An 18,168-nucleotide genomic window follows, 5' to 3' on the forward strand; every position below is an offset into this window, starting at 1 on the left:
TAAATTTCGCGTCTGTAGCACGTCATCTTCGTGGTGTAGCAATTTTAATGGCCAGTAGTGTATTTACAATCGGACCAACAGGATGATTTATTTTATTAATCTTGAATCTTGATAAATAAAATAAAAAATACGAAGCGTAACCGAGCGGCAAAATTAATATCTGCGATATTATTAATTTGCATTCTGAAGTACCAGTTCAAACAACTGTGGAAATCGTTGGCAAAAACCTTCATGCTTGTAAGAAAGATACAATGGATGAACATGTTATAGATCTTGTACACTGACTAAAAATGGCAGTTAAATACAATTACTTCGAATTTAACAGAAAACCTGATAGCCTTGAAATGGGTAATCTGCAAGGTGGAGCAAATAAAACAGGTACGGACGAGAGCATACCATTGGACGTGAATTTGTAGCAGCGTTAACGGAGGAGGAAGAGACCTACAGTTACTTTCAACAGGATGGAGCAACTGCCCACACAGTCGGCCGAATCCTGGAGCACGTTTACACAGTCTTCACGCCCGACAGGGCTGCTAGCAGAGGTCAGTCTGGTCGCGGCTCTAGCTGCCCACGCGAGTCTCTTGACCTTTCAGTGTGCACTTTGTGTGGGGAGCCCTCAAGTCTAGGGTGTATTGCAATAGCGCTCATAGCGTTCAAGAACTGCAGTAGAACATTTGCGATGAGACTGCAACAATTCCGCCGCGCGGGATTAGCCGAGCTTAGGGACTGTAAACTTAGGGACTGATGACCTTAGCAGTTAAGTCACGTAAGATTTCACACACATTTGAACATTTTGCAACAATTCCAGCGGTCCAGCTTCGATACGCCTTCAGCAACTTGCCGATCAGGACCCAAAAGTGCCAAGAGATGAATGGTGGTCACTTTCGAGATCTGCTACAGTCACGTTAGTACTGTATTTCCCTTTCTCTGCTGTCTTTCTTTGTACCCTGGAACTCTATTCTCCGCACCACTTTTATTTGCCCCACACTCTATTACTGGGCATACTAGAAGACATTTTTATAAATTCACTAGAAGAACTTTTTTTAAGTTAACGCTTCTGGAGAATCAGGTATTTAGTTCTACTTGAGATATGTGGATGATATTTTGCTTATATACAACGGAACTAACGGTGGAGCAGTCCAACTCTTTGAAATATTTAATAATATTCATGAGAAAATTAGTTTCGCTCGCGAGTTTGGAAACGAATATCGTGAGCAAAATTTTTTTGTATTTAAGTTTGACCACAACTGACGATATAATAACTTTCGATGTATTTCGTAAAGCAACAAGCACTAACTAAATCGTACCTTCTGATTCGACATATCCTCAGTTGCCCAAGACAGCTTTCTTTCATTCAGCTATTTGTCGCGCTGTAGTCACATCTTTAACACCAGTTAAAATAAAGAAATTAATTTAATTAAAACAGTGGCCTGTAATAACAGTTACGAACACTCATTAACAGGAAAAATTTTCGAAACGATAACTAATAAAAGAGTTACTACTTTATGTAACTGTCAAAATGGGGATATAGATATCGGAAAATTTCTAAATAACTTATGTAATGTATCGTATAGGATTCAGTGCCTGTTGAGTAAGAAATATGGATGCAAAACTGCTTTTCCCACAGATTGCATTTTTTTAAATTTCATCTATAATTTAAAAACTTCAAATGAACATTTACGTAGTTCAGGAGTCTACACACTACTTGAAGTACATGTCCGGTGTTGTATATCGGACAGTATGGTAGGGTCTTTAACATAAAATACATGGAACACTTGTGAGAAAAGACGGATATCAATGTTCCTAATTCCATTTTCGCAGATCATTTATTAATATCAGGCTACAATTCAAAAGGAGTAGACGTAATAACGACTCTACATAGAGAGAAGAAAGGGTGAAAGCTTTATGTCTTGGAAGAACATGAAATCTTTAGACATTTGACCAGTAAAGATTACCACCATTTCGGAAAGGTTACTTTTCCCTTTGATTAGCGGACTCTGTAGTTCCTTACTGGTAGCACCCCAGACAGCATTTTATTTGGTTATGCAGGTTTCACGCGAAGTATATTCTTCTTTTTGTGTATTATAATATCTTGTTAAAATCCTGCTACAGTACATTCCTTATTTTCCATCGGCACATATATTTTATTAAACATTTTATTAATTTGGGCTATGTACTGTCATAGTCACTGTATTATCTTTTATAATGTCCTTGCTTTTGCACTATGTACAACATTTTTCTATTTAAAACACTTAATTCTATATTAGACTGATATATACTTCAATCATGCTTTTCATAAGGTTGAGCGTTTATCATGCTACTAGTACCCAGCACGTGGCGCGCTCTATGCTAAATTAATTTGTCATCTAACTAGTTGCCACACGTTTAGTTTAGTGTTTGTTTTTTATAATAGGCTGTACTCATGGAGTAACGCTTGTTCTTTTTCATGGTAGACAAACTATTATGAGTTCTGCTTTTTGACTTAAAGAGTTTTAGCTCATAATGTAAGCTTATACTTTTAACGTAAAAATGTAAGATACGTAAGTACCATTTTTATTCCAGGCACTTCATTTCATGGTTGTACTGTATCGGTTATCTTAGGCTTTTATTTTGTAATGTATATACAACATTATAGGGACTTTATTGCTTCTGAAGAAGCTACACCTAGTGGTACTGAAAACTGGTCAAAGCTTATTGCAATAAACTTTATTCAACTAATTAGCTGCATACATCATTTATTGAAAATGTATTTACCATGCTGTTGTCATCCATGTTTAAAATTATGAACACTGTACACCATGAGACTGAATGCCATCCCCGCCAGCCGGTGTGGCCGTGCGGTTCCAGGCGCTTCAGTGTGGAACCGCGTGACAGCTACGGTCGCAGGTTCGAATCCTGCCTCGGGCATGGATGTGTGTGATGTCCTTAGGTTAGTTAGGTTTAAGTAGTTCTAAGTTCTAGGGGACTGATGACCATAGATGTTAAGTCCCATAGTGCTCAGAGCCATTTCGCACATACGAATTTTCAGCATACATTCTCGTGGTGCAGGCCTGGAGAGGAAGGAGGGGGGGGGGGGGGGGGGGGGGTAGGGGATATATCTTCCCATAGGCGGATTTGTTTATAATGCGTTAAAGTTCACCTTCCCTCATCGGCACTTAAGGGATGATGAATTACAGATCATAAAATTTTAAACCCCTTGTGACACAGGGGTCAGTGTCGGCGAAAAAATGGTTCAAATGGCTCTGAGCAGTATGGGACTCAACTGCTGAGGTCATTAGTCCCCTAGAACTCAGAACTAGTTAAACCTAACTAACCTAAGGACATCACAAACATCCATGCCCGAGGCAGGATTCGAACCTGCGACCGTAGCGGTCTTACGGTTCCAGACTGCAGCGCCTTTAACCGCACGACCACTTCGGCCGGCAGTGTCGGCGAAGATGGTGGGCTGATCTACAGCCAAACCCAGTATATCAAATATCTATTGCCAAAATACGTGGAACCCAAATTGGTACACCACAAGCTTCACAGGATGGTGGATTCCCCTGCCTGTACCCAATGTAGTGCGCACAGAGCTAGCCCCATCCGCCGATGATACAGTGCTGCTCGCCAACAGTGTGAATGTCTCGATGCTTGGGCCACCAAGTTCAATACCACAAAAAGCCAGGCGCTCGTGTTCGCGAGGAAGAAGCTGTCTCCTGATTTCCTGTCTGTCACAGTCATGGATTCGCGGCAGCTATGCGGAGTATCGCTCCTGGCACACACACCCGGATAGCTCCAAAGTGTACAAAAATGATGCCCTGACGTTCGCCTTGAAACTGCCGCGGGACCAACCGATGAAGCAACTGCGTGAACACATCGGAATTGCAATGCTGCGAGACCCTTTCCGCTCGACTGCGCTTCAATGAAAGTGTGCAAAAAGTCGGCCAGTCCGTTCATCCAGCGCCTCAGACCGAAGGAACACACAACGAGGCGACGAATGTAGTGAGATACCTCTTAAAATTCTTATGCTCGGCGCAGTGCAGCAACTCGGAGTGACGTGGATTCAACAAGTCATCGCAAATGCCCTGCAGAAATATTCAGCCATTCTGCCCCTATAGCTCTCCATAATTGCGAAAGGTTCGCGGTGCAGGTTTTTATCCACAAATTGACCTCTCGACTATGTTCTGTAAATGATCTATGGGATTCATGCCGAATGATCTGGGTGGCCAAATCATGCGCTCGAACTGTCCAGAATGATCTTCGAATTAATTGCAAACAGTTGTGGCCTGGTGACATGGTGCATTATCATCCATTAAAATTCCACTGTGGTTTGGGAATATTAAGTCCATGAATGACTGCTAATGGTCTCCAAGTAGAAGATCTTAACCATTTCCAGTCAATTATTGGTTCAGTTGTACCAGAGGACCCAGTTCATTTCATGTAAACACAGCCCGAACCATTATGGAGCCACCACCAGCCAGCGAAGTGCCTTGTTGACAATTTGGGCCCATGACTTCGTGGAGTCTGCCCTACACTCGAATCCCACCATCAGCTCTTACCAACTGAAATCGGGACCAGGCCACGGCTTTCCCGTCGTCTAGGATGCAACCTATATGGTCAAGAACCTAGGAGAGGCGCTACAGGCGATGTCGTGCTGTTAGTAAAGGCACTCGCATCGGTCGTCTGCTGCCATAGCCATTTAACGCCAGATTTCGCCGCGCTGTCTTAACGGTTACGTTCGTCGTACGTTCCACGTTGATTTCTGTGGTTATTTCACGCAGTGTTGCTTAGCACCAACAGGGTCTAAGCAAACGCCACTGTTCTCGGTCGTTAAATGAAGGTTATCGGCCAGTGAACCGTCTTTGATGAGAGGTAATACCTCAGATTTGATATTCTCCGCACACTCTTGATTATGTGGATCTCGGAATTTTTAAGGCCCTAACGATATCCGAAATGGAATGTCCCATGCGTCTAGCTCCAACCATTCCGCGTTCAAAGTCTGTTAATTCCCGTCGTAAGGTCATAAACACGTCGGAAACCTTTTCTCATGAATCACCTTAGTACAAATGACAGCTCTTTTAAATCCTGTGTACGCGATACTACCGCCATCTGTATATGTATATATCGCTACCCCATGACTTTTTTGTCATCTCAGTGTATAACAGGTACATTTCCGGCGGACCACGAGATGACCAGAATTTCAGGGAGTGTGGGTTTCCACTGCAGCATCAGATGAAGACGTGAATGAACAGTCAGCCCATTTGGCAAATCACCCATCCGGGAGCAGAACACCATCCTCCGGTACGAGTAGTGCAGTTATGATACCAGACTGCTTGGTCTGCGTAAATTAAGCCCATATGGGTTTGTCACTATCGAATGCAAGTAGTTGGGAATTAATTCTGCCGACAATACGGGCGGCAACTGGGGATATCACTGATATAAGCGACTTTGACGTGGGTTGATTGTTACGGCCTGTCTTTTGAGAATGAGCAACTCAGAAATGGGGAAACTGGTCGTCTGTTCACATACTGCTTTCGTGAGCATCTATGGTAAATGGTTGAATGACGATGAAACGAGTAGGCTACAAGGTGTTAGACGTACTGGCCTCAACGCAGAATGTGGAGGTCGGAGGTTTCAGGGCTCTGTAAAACAGGATATGCGGCGGTGTGGCAGATACGATGACAGAGTACAGTGCTCGTATAGGCACAAATTTTTAGGAGTACACCACTTACAGCACATTGTTTAACATGGGGCTATGCATCAGACAGTCTCTACGTTTTCTTATGTATACCTAACGATCTCGTCACTTACCACTGCAGTGGAAACGGTATCATAGAAAATGGTCCGCAGATCGATGGAAACGTGCCACTGGTTGCATGAATCACGTTTCGCGTTATACCACGTTGACGGTCGTGTCCCGATACTCCATTAAGGCGGATGGTTGCTCGAAATATGCATCGCACAACGGACGCTATCAGCTATGGACTACACGAACATTATTGTGGAGAACATGCATCTCTTCATGCTTCATGTCTTCCTGGTGACGATGCAGGATTACTGATTTTATCACAAGGCCAGAATCGGGCTAAATTGATTTGAGGAGAATGATAGTTGTAATGGGGCAGCCAACGGGGAGCTGGTAGCAGTAAGGTGCTGAGAAGTAAAACTTGACATTTACGCCAGAAAAGAAATTTATTTGGAGACATCAGTAAAAATTACTAGAAAAAGTCAGACTTTGCTTTTTATTAAAAAATGCTTCCTTACGGCAGCACGAGGATTGACCCCTACAGCTCAAAGAATGTTTTAAAAAACTGAAGGACTGGTAATTCTTGTTAGTGAGTAACAATAATTTCGTAATAAGACTTCTCTATTAAAACTATGTTTAAGTAGATGAGCAACAATTTAAAAAACACTGAAGCGTCAATAACATAATTACAGGAGGCGTGTAAAGGTGAAATTTAATTAGTTGTAGTCCTTACTGCCTCTGCTTCAATCTATGTCATACAAACAATGCTACAACCGAGAAAAGAATTTACAGTAGAGATACTGATGAGAAGTAGCATCCAAGGAGTTTAAGAATCGGCACAGATGCAGCAGTGAGCCGTCGTAACGAAGGGCAATAAGAACAACTGGGCGGAATACAACTTACGATTAAGAAAATGGGGCCCCAACTATTGCAGAAACAAGTGTACTCAAAATACTTAACTTCATACAAAGCCCACACTACACATTCAAGACTATCCTCTCAATAAACATAAACGTGAAGGAAGTGTCCACTTTCCATCAAAAAAAAAATTTAATGGCAATTATTGGGCAAACTAACTTTACACTCAGAAAATTATTTTTAATTTTAACAGTATTTAAACAAATGAACAACATATTGACAAAAAGTTTCAGTTACTTAGAGCCCTAAACATTGAAATGGTTCTTGCGTAATTCATTTCGTCCAGCACACGTAAATATGGCCAACATAGACCACTTCATTGGAACACAAAAAGAAGCAGTAGGAAACTTGCACTACACACATGTAGCAGACTCTTGGTAAACACATACACGCCAAAAGACAAGTGCTGCAGTTGGACGTGGCAAAAGAACATAATAACGCCACTGCCAGTAGACACAACTTGGAAGTGGGTAAGCGTAATCACTGAGGACAAGCACGCCACAGGACGAAGCAAGATGCTCACCAAACAAACCCATACGTGTCCGCTACTCCACACTCTGCGTATATCCACGGACTGTGCACCAAAGGTGAACTCGAGCGTCGTGTTTTTTCAGACAAGTGGGCTTAGTGATCCACGACCAGCTCACAAAACAGTGCAGGGGCGGGAAATGCTTGTCAGTGTTTAGCCCCGAGGAACTACCGCTTGTGGCTGCTCAGAAACTTGCTTCTCCAGGTAGCGGCTAGACGAAACTGACAAAGAGCTAAAGCAGTTCGGTGTTAAATCATCGCGGCCGGTCTCGCGAGCACGTCCTCACGCGAGAGGCCGCGTAAGCGGTTGCTTAGCCAAAGATGTAGCCTCGCGCTGTCGATGAGGAATCGGTAGTGAATATGCGTTCATGTGTTGGCTACCAAATTACTTGATGGAACATATCTGGGACGTTATGGGGCGCCACCTACGTGGCAACAAACCGCTGGTCCGTCAGTTACGGGAATTGTGAGACCTATGCATAAACAGGTAATTTCCAAGAATGATTGCCTATCGAAGTCGCTGGGCCCAAACGATACATATCGAACGTGCGATCTTAAATCGATCACGCGACTCTAGTGGCGGGCGTATGAGTATGTTTACGTTGGTCACTACATCAACGACAAAAGAACAGTCTTACAAAAATACTTGTAATTGCAGAGGAGAGACTTTCCTTACTCGTCGCCGGTGTTGTCATGTGGAAGTCCATTACGGTGATCTGGATGGATAATTTGGAAGAGTCGAACCATGTATTCTTCCTGATACTCGTCCGTTTTCCGCACTGTCTGCGATGAAATTGTAACGGTATTTCAGCATCAAAACTGTTCTTACAAAGTTTTAAACACTTCGTACCACGACAGTCTACACAGTCCCTTCTTTCCTCCTCCGGTAGTACTCCATATTTGCGACAAAAAGCCGAACAATTTTATACGCTGCATAAACATGGAATTAGATTGTTCCATGTAAGAGAATCGGCCGAAGAAACATCAAGGACACCAGACATCCCCCTCACTGACGGCATAAATCGTCTGGGTTTCCCTAGCAACGCACAAATAATTCGCGGAGGTATGTAATTTAGAGCAAGCAAGGGAACCACGAAAAACAGATAAAAATGACGATCACAAATAGTTGATCACAACGCCCGCCACCGTAGTCGCGTGATCGATTTACGATCGCACGTTCGATATGTATCGTTTGGACCCAGCGACTTCGATAGGCAATCATTACCCATAAACATGTGGTGCCACATACCTCCGGAAACATACCGACGGCTTGTCACATCCATGCCATGCGGAGTCGCCGCCATATTCCGTTGTTTATCTGTTTGTTTTGTTCTAGGGCACAAGAACAATTAGGGTCATACGCGCCCGTGTCAGAACCGTAGAACACGAAGATAAAGAGAAGAGTTAAGAACGACTACACGTTAATTCCAATCGACGGAAGAGAAGACAGCCAAAAACAGACACATGGAGAAAGGTCTATAGAATACGCCATAGATAAACGCAGGCGCTGAACTAAAAATTAAATTCCTTTGCCATATTGCTACGACGGATAAAAAGTAAAACGCGGTTGACAGCCAGCGTGTCGTTTGCTAAAGCAGCCTATAATTCAGACGGCAAACGCAAACGAGAACGTAAGTGGTTATAAAAAGGGCATTCCGTCAGGAAACGGCGGACCGTCAAAGGTTGACCGCAATGAGCACAACGTGGTGCGGGAGCACCAGTTAGCAAATGTTGATGGTTAAAAAGACAGTGTCCGATACGCAACCTGGCTAAAGTGATCTCACGGCGAGAGGGCCCAGAGAAGGTCGTCCAAGCCGCTGGGAGAGGCTTAATAAGTCAGAGCTTGTGCCCATGAAGGGAAGACCAGTGGTGATGCCAAAGTGACATCACCTGCTGACAGACGGCAACACTGAGATCATCAGAGAGTGTAAATAAGAACTAGCGGGCTGAGGTACGAGGGCTGCAGCCTTGGCAGCAGCGTCAGAGGCCTCGTTTCCTGTCACGTTCCGAAGATGGACCATGCGGGTGGTTGTAATGGTCTGGCCCATCAGTGTACGAATATAATAGAATGTATTCCTGAGGAGACGTTCTATACCTTCCCGCAGGTTTCTGGATCTATATATTGCTTTACGTCGACTTTTACAACCTTACGGACAATGACATCGAATGGCTTAAAAAATAAGTCGTATTGTATAAAATTTTGTATTAGGTTATTAAGTAATACTGAATGTGGCATTTTAATGCTGTAATGTCCCAGTTTAATATTTCGCCATGTAAATTCCGGTTGAGTAAATTTTTGTATCTCGGAAAAGTTATGCGTATTTTTCTCAATTAGTATAATTGCCTAACAATATACGTGGTTTCTTTCTCCCCTCACTAGAGTGCAGCATGTAGATCGTTACCTTTCATTGGCTTATAATAATAGTTGAAGTACGAGGTTTTCGACCTAACAATGCAATAAAAAAATTTTTGTTTTATTTTTGATATACCAAGTTTTCTTATAAGCCAATGTTAATCCTTACTTTGTGGAGCCATCACATCAAGAGAAGATAATGTAAATTCTCACTGAAGAATAAATTTGAGTATTTAAATAAGTCTCTGTACCTTTTTCCGTTCACTTATCTAAATTAAATTAGCTTGTTGCTATTTACCACGCCATAAGGATCTGTTATCGGTTATTTTGTGCTCTGTATGTCTTTTTTTTTTTCAAACATCAGTAGTACCACTTACCTGATATGGTGCTGATTGCTTTGTAAGTGCATTAAATTATTCGATTTAAAGGGGAAACTATCGTCCACATTATTCTAATCTGAAGGAACGCAAATTTAAAAATAATCTGAATTTCTGTGCACATAATAACGTCCTTGCTATATCTTATCGTTTGACCAACGTTCTCCAATGAAATTACCATCTGTTTCAGGCACAAGTTATCTTATTAACTTTGACAGCAACAGCGAACATTTGTGATGCTACAGATGGAATCCTACAGAGATCGTATATCAAGGGTGTTCAAAGCAAATGGTACGATACAACACTGTAGGTAGAACTGAAGACTTTATTCAGAAGTAATCACCATAGGAAATGGCGTACCCAGGATCTGAACTGGGGGGAGGGGGGGGGGGGGGTTGACAGGTCATACTAGTCTCAGGCAACAAGGAGTTGAGACAACATACAGCACTTCTTATTAAATAAAACAGTAAACCAGTGAAAAACTGCTTTTAATAAACATTTTAAATACAAGAATGCACTTGTACAATCCGAGAAAACATGCAGCATTTCTTATTAAATAAAACAGTAAACTAGTGAAAAACTGCGAATCTTCTAGGGGGGGGGGGGGGCGCTGCCCCCTCCCCCCACCTTCCCCTCGCTGGGTATGTCCATGACCATAGGGCTGAGTAATACTATCCCACTGTTTCACGAACTGAAGAAATTCTGTTCCCAGAATTCCTGTGCCTGTGACAAGAGCCAGTCCTTCATTCCGTCCTTCAGTTTGTCACACTTCATTGTTTATTTATCGAACGCTGATCGCTTTTGAAAAGTCAGACCTTGCCCTTTGCACGCGTCATTACAATACTGGAATTCGAAAACAAAGTTGCCACTCTTTAGTTTCACATGGACCGGAGCCCCCCCCCCCCACCCCCCCCCCCCCCCCCGCCAGCTGCAGACAAAGGAGAAAACATAGCGTAATCAGGTGTTGTGTTCTTTCAAGTAAATGCGTTAAAAGCCACTATTACGTAATTTTTTAATTGCACTATAACGCGGATTTTTTCATGGCTACGTAAGTCACAATTTGTCTTACAAAATATTAAAAATACTCCATACTTCCAGGTATAGCCCCGTCCCCTACAAACTACCGTAAGTGCACCACTGGACCGTGCCATGCGTAAATGTGCAGGGCATCTTACTTTTCGTATATACTTACGAAAAGGATGTGTCCACATCCTTTTTTGCACTTGAGAGTAAACTACTAGCAAGCTGTATTAAAAATTCAGTATCTGTCATAAATAAATAACCTTGCGAAGATTATGTTAATTTTTACGTAACATTTCTTCTCGCAGTTAGTTTGCTACAACCCAGGAATAAGTTGCAGTGTAATTTACTTTCTCTACGGGTGGTGTATAAGTTAAAAAAGCATTTACACATGGATATGAAAAATATAAAGTTGAGGAATTAACCATGAACGATATAACCACCTCTTGTACACCGTTATGAAAAATATATATTAGCACAGGGATCTGGTCCTATTCACGTGCAACGAACAAACGACAATGACTGAGATAGCCGCCTCTTGCATGCCATTATTAGCTTACATGCAACGTCCTTGTATTTAGGTTATGGCAACATTGAATAATTAATACCGAAAGGTGCAAGAAATGTAATGTAAAGCAGAAGAAACGACAATGACTAAGGTAGTCATCATACACCATTATTAGCATAGGGATTAGACCTTATTCACGCGCAACGTATTTGTATTTAGGTTATGGTAGCTGTGTTTGTAATCGCACTTAAATGATTCTCGTATCCACATTACTCAGCCTGATGCCGAAGTAACGACATCTCAAACCGTAGTTACGCAAACAAATTATTTATATTTAGGATATGGTAGGCGTGGACAGTTCTGTTTGTCATCACATTTAAATGAATCTCGCATCTACATTATCCATCTTGACGTGATTGTGTATAAAATACAATCGTCACGTGAGTCACATCAGGCTGGATAATGAAGATACGAGATTCATTTAAGTGTCACATCCTAGATACAAATACGTGGCTTGTGAAGATGGACAACGCCCGAAACCATTCATCCCGTAAATAAGCTTAGCTTTGGCGTAAAAATATCGCTTCTTGAATATTTGTAAGCTTCAAGACGCAACATATTGAAAACGTTTAAATTGATATTGGTTGCGACTGTCTGCCCCTATTTGGCTAAAACTTCCATGGCTCTTACTGGGTCTTTCTTCTAACAGCCTGCCTTAAGCAAAAAATTGAAACTTTGTAATATCAATGTATAATTGGTGATTTGAGAATGGAAAACATAATTAAACAAATGTGACGGTATGCATTAATGATGTGAACGTAATGTATGTAGGCAAAACAAAGACAATGACGTGATTCTTCACTTTTTCCCGACGATGTGTTCACAGCTTGAAGTGTCGGATATTTTGTTTGACATCAGTGTCGTTCACGCACAATATTTCGACGTCACACGTTGTCTTTTTTAAGCACGTTCCATTCCCTCCTCTTATGGGGGAGTGCTGGCCGTTCTAGAACTTGCAGGGAAGTGCCTTTTGCCGACAACGGTTGTCATTAGTTTGTTCTGCTCTGTATCTTTATTTGGTTGCAGGTGATACTATGGAATTAAAAAGAAGGGAGGGGAATTTAACTAAGGTCTCCCTGTGGATGGTTTTTAGGCGGTTTTCCATCTGCCTCGGCGAATGCGGGCTGATTACCCTTATTCCGCCTCAGTGACACTATGACGGCGATTGCTGCGCAAACAAGTTCTCCACGTACGCGTACACCACCATTACTCTACCACGCAAACATAGGGGTTACACTCGTGTGGTGTGAGACGTTCCCTGGGGGGTCCACTGGGGCCCGAACCGCACTATAACACCGGGTTCGGTGTGGGGCGGCGGAGGGTTGAAGTGGACTGCGGTAGTCGTCGTGGGGTTGTGGAACACTGCGGCTGCGGTGGGGACAGGAGCCTCTCCGTCGTTTCTAGGTCCCCGGTGAACATACAATACAATACACACAAAGGTCTCCCAATTGAGACTGCAGAAGGAGTAGTAAGGGGCAGTTCCGTCATTCGACTTACAGCCACGGGGAAACCTCCAAAAAGCCTGGCCAGAACTGTTGGTGACGTTGCCCTGGCGTGGGCGTAGTCTTCTCTGGTAGCTCCTTTTGGGCTGCCCAGAGTTGTATGGAGTAACACTTTCCTTCTCATCTACCTGATTTTGCATTTATAGGTATTGCAGCCAGTTTATTTCGTATTTGTCCGGTGGATACCCCTCCAGCGCTACCTCCATCAACTCCTCGTTGACGGCGTATCCCCGGAAGATGAATTCGACCCTCTGGATTTCTCAGTTGGTCGTTACCAGTTTTTCTTCTCCGTCACCTGCATCGCTTGGTCACTAGTCTCTTCTTGAGTTTCTTCTCCTGGTTTTGGCTCTCCGCATGGGAGGCCACCGTCGCGTATGTCGGGGCGCTGGTAGGCGTCTCACTAGTCCAACAGTCGCCGTCTGTGGTCGCCCGTTATGGATTTCCCTGAGTAAGGCTGCTTCCATTTCGGCGTGGAGCGCCGTTCGGAAGCGGGTCTGTGCCTTCCTAGAGCGGCGCCGACGTCGGCGTGCTGCTGCTCCATTGTTAGTCCGCCTTTACCACTGCGGCGCTTTGTTCTTCTGTGCGGACTGGAGCGACTGACCGCACGCGGTCGGCCTGCCCCCCTCCCCCTCCTCACCACAATATCGCAGGGCTATGGGATGGGCGGACGCGGGGTAGAGAGGGCTATTGCTGGTGCACCTCTGTTCTGCTCTGGAGGCGCGATTGCCATTCCCTGTTTGGCCAGCAAAAGCTCTGCAGCAGCGCCACCTGGCGACGTGTGGCCCACCGCAGTGGAGCACATCAAAGTGTCTTCTTTCTTCCTTCAACGGCTTCAGTATTTATACATATTACCTTTCTGCTCCATGGTCGCTACGAGACGCTCTGTCTGCAGTTCGTTCCCACTAGAATCACACTGAGACGGTCCGGTGCGCCAGACAGCGATCGCCTCTGCTAGATATGGTGCTCTGTTTGGGCTTCGTTCCCAGCATTCATGTTCTCAGTTATTTTTCTTGAGTTCTGCTGCTGCATCCGTTTCTTTTTTAGTAATCCCAGAGCAGCATCTCAAGCCTTGCTGAGTTGGCACGCAGTGTTAAGATTATGAGGTTTTTCCTCCAGCTTTATGTTGACTCCCTTTATAACAATGTCCCAGTATCTGGGGTTTGCGCCAGAACTCTCGTTTTTCCGTAGATCATTGTACAGTTAAATTCTAAACAGTACCCGAAAATCACTGATATAGCTGACTGGCGCAGCCAGGCTTGCTTCTGATGATCATGGCACATGTCCACTATCCTAGTTGTCTGGCCAATGTACAATATGCCGTATTGCTAAGGTATATTATAATTTCCTTGTTTTCGTAAACCAAGATCATCTTTCACATTTTCCATTAGTCCTGTAATTTTATTAGGTGGACAGAAACACATTTGATGTAATGCTTCTTGAGAAGTAGATCCCGTTTAAGTGTGGTTATTTAAGGATAGGACAGTTGTCTCACTTAAAGAAATCTTTCATGTGCCCACATACTTTGAATTAAATATACTTCGCTATTCATTTGTCAAATTTAAAACATTTCATTATTAATTGCATCCATAGTATAGCAGGTCTTTAGTATCTGGTGGCCAGATCAGTATCGCACGTGGTGCTGTGTGTGATTCTTTTGCGCACCTAATAACCGCACAGACCATTTTACAGCAAATGTACTGAGGTGAGGAAAGTCTTGGGATAGCGATGTACACATACACAGACGATGGTAATGTCGCGTACACGTGCTCTGAAATGACAGAGCATTGGCGGAGCTGTCATTTGGACTCACGATGGAAATTAACAGACTCTGAACAAGGAATGGTAATTGTAGCTTTACGCATGGGACACTCTATTTCGGAAATCGTTAGGGAATTCATTATTCCGAGATTCGCCGTGTCAAGAGTGTGCCGAGAATACCAGATCTCAGGTATTACTTCTCACCACGGACAACGCCGTGGTCGACGTCCTTCACCTAACGACCAAGAGCAGCGGCGTTTGCAAGGAATTGTCAGTGCTAACAACCGAGCAACACTGTGTGAAATAACCGCAGAAATCAATGTGAGACGTGCGAAGGACGTATCTGTTAGAACAGTGCAGCGAAAAGTGGCGTTAATGGGTTATGGCAGCAAGCGACCGAAGCGAGTTGCATGGGGGCTTAATTAATTTTTTGAATGCAAATATTTTTAATTTTAATAACTGTCTGTCCGATTACGAAGTGTCGTAAACGGTTGGCCCTGACTAGTTTTAGTACGCAATCTGACTGCATAGAATAACAACAAGAATGAAAGAAAATTTCCGTTAACACAATTAATTAATTAAGTCCCCAGCAACTATAAAACCTACGAAACCAAAACACAAGTGTAATTGTTCTGTGTGTGGGAGTGTGATTCAACGTACACATCTGGCACGGCTCTTCTTCAATAAGACCAGAAATTTTAAATATCATTTATACTGAACTAATTAAAAAATAGAAATACCATAATTGCGCAAGAAAACCAGAATTACACTCTATTACAAGAACACGAGCCCAATGCTTTGTTGACTGAACCTGTAATGACGCATTATTTAAGACACTGAAACAATGAAAAAAAAGCGAGTTTTGTTACCTTCATATATATTGATGAAAAGCACTCTAATCATTACAATATCTCCATTAGAACAACATCTGCTGTCTAGCCCATCAAACAACATCTCCACAAGCACTTTTCACTACGACATCTCAGCAAGCACACCCTACTACGAGTTCTCGACCAGCACTGCCAGTGGAGGCGGCTGAATAATACTCTTTGGCGCAATCTCTGGCGCTGTGGCTCAGTGTAGCCACCTTTCATATGCCCTTCCTCCACGGGCCAGAATTTGATGGTATTTTTGCCAGCATTGGTGGTGAAAATACCACCAAATTCGTCCACAAAAATACAGACGAAAATAAAAGATAATATTAATACGTAAACATAACATAATTAGATAAAATTTTGGCTTTGCACTGACCTTTCAATAACCTAATATATAAAATACAGCAAGCAATACAAATTCTTTCATACATATGACTTTACATAATAGTTTACTCAATACACAAAAAATCAGTTTATACAAATGTTCACATAAATTGCTTTTAATTATTCAAAAAAAAACAAGTAGTTGATAATTCCAGCAGTAGCACCCAGCAATGGTCAACAGGTGCAAACAGCAAGAAGTAACATCATTTCAGTAGAAACAGTTCCAACAGTGGCACCCAGCAATGTTGAGTAGGTGCAGACACTGACAAGTGACATCATTTCAATAGAAGCAATTCCATCAGTTGCACCCAGCAATGTTGAACAGGTGCTGACACCAACAAGTGACATTATGTCAGTAGAAGCAGTTCCATTAGTGACACCCAGCAATGTTGAACAGGTGCAGACACCAACAAGTGATATTATTTCAGTAGAATCAGTTCCATCAGTCGCACCCAGTAATGTTGAGCAGGTGCAGACACCAACAAGTGACATTATTTCAATAGAAGCAGTTCCCTCAGTTGCACCCAGCAATGTTGAACAGGTGCAGACAGCAACAAGTGACAACATTTCAGTAGAAGCAGTTCCATCTATGGCACCCAGCAATGTTGAACAGGTGCAGACAGTAACAAGTGACATTATCTCAGTAGAAGCAGTCCATCAGTGGCACCCAGCGATGTTGAACAGGTGCAGACAGCAACAAGTGACATCATTTCAGTACACGCAATCCATCAGTGGCACCCAGCAATGTTGAACAGGTGCAGACACCAACAAGTGACATCATTTCAGTAGAAGCAGTCCATCAGTGGCACCCAGCAATGTTGAACAGGTGCAGACAGCAGTCCATAATACTCACTATCACTAATCACACTGTTCATCAGAGTTTATAAGCAGAAATTAAATATGTCCTAGTGGCACCAATCATGTAGAAAAAGTGCAAGTAACAGTCCATAATATTCACTATCACTAATCGCACAGTTCATCAGCAGAAATTAAACATTTCTAAGTGGCACCCATTATGTTGAAGAAGTGCAGGTAACAGTCCATAATATTCACCATCACTAATCAGACAGTTCAGGCATGAACAATAGTTTGAATGCACACACAATTGCTTTTACAAAATTATTCTCAATGCTCTTACACTAAACATACAAATTATAATAAACACACAAACGATATCAGATAATTGTCATATTAACTATTACAAATGCACAAATATCAGTAAACCTGTAATATTTATGGGTGTCAGTGCAAGCCACAAAAAACAAGTAAAATAATATTTAGGAGGTAGGTTGGGACTAATTATTTGGGATTAAGAAAGGAAAACACACAAAACACACTCACTTATCTTTCATCCACATTAAGTACTACTGTGTAATTGAATAGTGTTAACTGTGTAAATGCAATTCTGTCAAACTTTGATGTTCATCATGTGTATCAAGTTGTAGTGGCAGCAATGTATAACAGTCAATAATAGTTAGTCAACGTCATAGTCATCATGTCAAGACCAATGTTTGCCAAGCCAGATCAAAATGTACAGTTGCTGAACAACTGTCAGTGAGCCAAGATACGCAAATGCTTCCTCTCTCAAAAAAAAAGTATATATTGCTTATTGATTTAACAAAGTGTGTGTAGACAATCTTCCTTCCACTTTAGTCTTCTAGTCTGCTATCTTCATCCTCCTTGTTCCATATAAACCAACAAAAAAAAAAGAAAAATATGCTCCTCACTTACTTTGCCTCTTATCCATCAAAACTCCAATAATCATCAGCATCACATAATCTTAATACTTCAATAACACCTCTTACGTCGATACAAATAAATCTTATCATCAATATCATTTACCTTACCTCTTGTCCACTAAAACTCCAATAATCATCAACTTCACATAATCTCAATACCTCAATAATACCTTTTCAGTATGTCGATACATATAAACCTTATTACCAACATCATTTACCTTACATAACAACTCTTTCCTCTAGTCAGTCTCCTCGAACAAGTACAGATAAAATTCTAGTGCAAACTTCAGTTCATCATCCCATACAATCCGTAGACACAATGTCAACACACAACCTCTGTGTAGTCCACCTGACCCATATCTCCTACTCATTACGAATCATAAAATACATTTTGGTTAGCTTGTACATCATTAAAGGAAAT

General features: G+C 42.4%; 1 protein-coding gene across 1 annotated transcript in view; it reads left to right on the forward strand.

Moving 5' to 3' along the window:
- Positions 1-290: 290 nt before the first annotated feature.
- The window catches only part of LOC124803361 (neural-cadherin-like), a 333,705-nt gene continuing 315,827 nt past the window's right edge, over positions 291-18,168 (forward strand). Inside the window, 1 exon segment of the mRNA XM_047264547.1 lies at positions 291-378. Within this exon segment, the coding sequence (XP_047120503.1) occupies positions 291-378 (88 nt within the window).

This window comes from Schistocerca piceifrons, chromosome 6, assembly GCF_021461385.2.
Source record: "Schistocerca piceifrons isolate TAMUIC-IGC-003096 chromosome 6, iqSchPice1.1, whole genome shotgun sequence".
NCBI lineage: Eukaryota > Metazoa > Arthropoda > Insecta > Orthoptera > Acrididae > Schistocerca > Schistocerca piceifrons.